The sequence below is a fragment of the Gracilinanus agilis genome, chromosome 6 (assembly GCF_016433145.1).
Source record: "Gracilinanus agilis isolate LMUSP501 chromosome 6, AgileGrace, whole genome shotgun sequence".
Lineage (NCBI taxonomy): Eukaryota > Metazoa > Chordata > Mammalia > Didelphimorphia > Didelphidae > Gracilinanus > Gracilinanus agilis.
Window position 1 is genome coordinate 280712618 of NC_058135.1, and position 3114 is coordinate 280715731.

A 3114-nucleotide genomic window follows, 5' to 3' on the forward strand; every position below is an offset into this window, starting at 1 on the left:
TTCGGCCTATGACTTACTAACTTTGTGACCATTAGACATTTTTATAAACTTTCAGTGTCCTGAGGCAACTCTCTAAGGCTATCAGATAGAAATAAGTCGTCATCTTCATCAGTGAAAGGAGTTTCAACACTAGGACTTCCTTTTACTACTTAAATCACCAGAATCTACCCCCATATTTATTATAAGATTTATTAGCTAATTATAATAAAGACAACTGGAAACATAATTATTAGGGAAATTTTCCCTTTTTCATGAGCCTCTTCAGGGCATCTTTGATTTCTTTATTCCTGAGGCTGTAGATCAGGGGATTAAGCACGGGGATAAGGATGGCATAGAAGACAGACAACACCTTGTCCAGGTGTTGGGAATGGCCCGAGTTGGGACGCAGGTACACACAAAAGGCAGTCCCAAAGAAGAGAGTAACAGCAGTCAAGTGAGAGGCACAAGTATTGAAGGCCTTTGCCCTTCCCTTGGCTGAGGGCATTTTCAGGATAGTGACTGTGATATACACATAGGACATGAGGATAAAGAGGAATGAGAATAACCCAATGCAAACTGCTACCACAAACACCATTATTTGATTGATGAAAGGATTAGAGCAGGACAGGGCTATGATCTGAGGTATATCACAGAAAAAGTGATTAATTATATTTGGCCCACAGAAATGGAGATGGAAACCAGCTGTTGTTTGAACTAAGCTACCAAGACATCCAGCTACATAGGCCCCAGCCACCAACTTTCCACAGATTGGCAGGTGCATGATGGTGGAATACCTCAGTGGGCTATAGATGGCCACATAACGGTCATATGCCATGATTGCCAAGAGACAACACTCAGCCAATGCCATCCAGGCCACAAAGAAATACTGAGTAGCACAGGCCAAGAAGGAAATTGTTTTTTCTTCCAGGAAGAAGTCAGAGAGCATTCTTGGGGAAATAGAGGAAGAGTAGCAGATGTCTACAAACGACAGAAAACTAAGGAAGAAGTACATAGGAGAATGAAGTTGAGAGTCACTCCTGATGAGGATAATGAGACCCACGTTCCAAGTCAAAGCCATGACATAGATTCCCAGGAATAGTACAAAGATGATGACTTGCAGCTCTGGTTGATCTGAGATTCCTTGGAGGGTGAATACAGTTACAGAAGTATCATTTCTTCCCATATTCATTGATCTATTGAGAGAAAAATGAGACAAGAAAAGTTTTATAAGTAACTCCTCACTCTAAAGTCTTTAGTGACTCCCACTTATCTTGACTGAAATGCAAAATTCTCAACCTAGCATATAAAGTCCTCCACTATCAAGACTTCCTCTAACTTTTCACATCATTTATATAGGTTCTTTTCATTCTCTGTTACAGTTAATTTGACCCTTTGACCCTTATACCATTCCTGTTTACATGATAGCCTATACCAGTGATGGTGAGCCATTTAGAGACCTTAGAAACCAAGTGCCGAAATTGTAACCCTCATGCCACATGTGACACCCCTCCCACTTGACAGTGGAGGGAGGAAGTGCTGCCATTGGGCTGTGGGATAAAGGGGTGTGTCATGTGAGAAATGCTCTGAGGTGTGCGTGGAGATGGGGAAAGGAGCAGCCTCTCTCTGACACACTCCATCACATGAACCATAGGTTCACCAACATGGGTCTATAATGCCATGTCTTTGAAAACACTCCTGCACATTAGAATCTCTGTCTTTCTTCAAACAATAGCTAACCACTTGCACAAGGTCTTTTCAGATTCACCCTATTCTTTCTCCCTTGGCCCCTTATCCTATCACTGATTTTGCTTTATCAAGCCTGATCTTATATTATACCCATCATCCACTGCCTTTCCCCCATTCACATACCACTGAATGAAATTGGCAAAAATAATTATTTGGTCCACCATAAATTTAAGTTGCATTATATTAATTGTGCCTTAATTGGGGCTTTCTCAATTAGTTCACCATCTCCTTCACCTCATCAAATTTTGCAAACTTTTTATTTCCTTCTCAAATCTTCCATGATTCCTCTCTCCCTCATTTTATCACCTGAAAACCTTACATCACATTTCGTTGGGGAAAATGAGGTTATTTGTCAAGAGTCCCTTCTTCTCTCTTACTCCTTATCATCTGATATTACTCAGACATATTAACTCATTTTCTCATATTTCCATGGCTCACATAATTAGGCGGTCATTTTCCTTGCCAAGGCAGACCCTTCTAAATGCACTAGTTCCATCTCATGTCCTCCAGCATATTCTATCTCCCTTCTATCATCTCCACTCTCCATAATCTTTCATGTCTTCCTGTATATTGATTTTTTCCCCTTCTGCCTACAAACATGCTTATGTCTTCCTTATCCTCAAAAGACTCACAATTGGTCTATCCATCTTATGTCATCTTACTTTTATGGCAAAATTGGAAAGACTTTCTACAGTCAGTCTTCACTTCCTTTCTTCTCATGTTCTTATGTCTCTGTAATTTGGCTTCTGACCTCAGCATTGAACTAAAACTGCTCTTCCAAAGTTACCAATGATCCTCACACACAAACTCCAATTTATCATCCATTTTTATTTCCAAAATTTGTTTCTTTCTAAATTTTGAGTTCCATATTCTCACTCACCTTTCCACCTTATATCATTCACTGAGAAGGCAAGTAAATATAAATTACACAAATAAAATCATCCCGAACATATTTCCCTATTAGCCATCTCACCATAAAATGGGGAAAAAAGAAAGGGAGAAAATGATACTTTAATTTACAATCAGAGTTCATTAATTCTCTCTCGAGATGGATAACATTTTTTCACCACAACTCTGTTGGAATTTTCTCAGGTCATTCTATTTATCAGAGTAGCCAAGTCTTTCACAGATGATCATCATACAAAATTGCTGATATGGTATAAAATGACCTCCTGGTTCTTCTCAATCCAGTTTGCATCAGTTTGCATAGGTCTTGTGATTTTTTTTCTGAATCATACCCTTCATCAAGATCTAATGCTCTTTTCTAAATCCTTATCCTTCTTGACCTCTTTGCAACTTTGGCATTGTCAACGACCCTCTTCTCCTTGAAACTCTCTTCTCTCTAATTTTTTGTGATACTGCTCTTGCCTAGTAATTTTCACACCTTTC

General features: G+C 39.3%; 1 protein-coding gene across 1 annotated transcript; it reads right to left on the reverse strand.

The window, feature by feature from the left end:
• Positions 1–229: 229 nt before the first annotated feature.
• Positions 230–1171, reverse strand: LOC123252109 (olfactory receptor 5A1-like). Its single transcript, XM_044681485.1, has one exon. It carries the CDS (start codon positions 1166–1168, stop codon positions 230–232), a length of 939 nt encoding a protein of 312 aa, XP_044537420.1. The 5' UTR covers positions 1169–1171.
• Positions 1172–3114: the final 1943 nt, after the last annotated feature.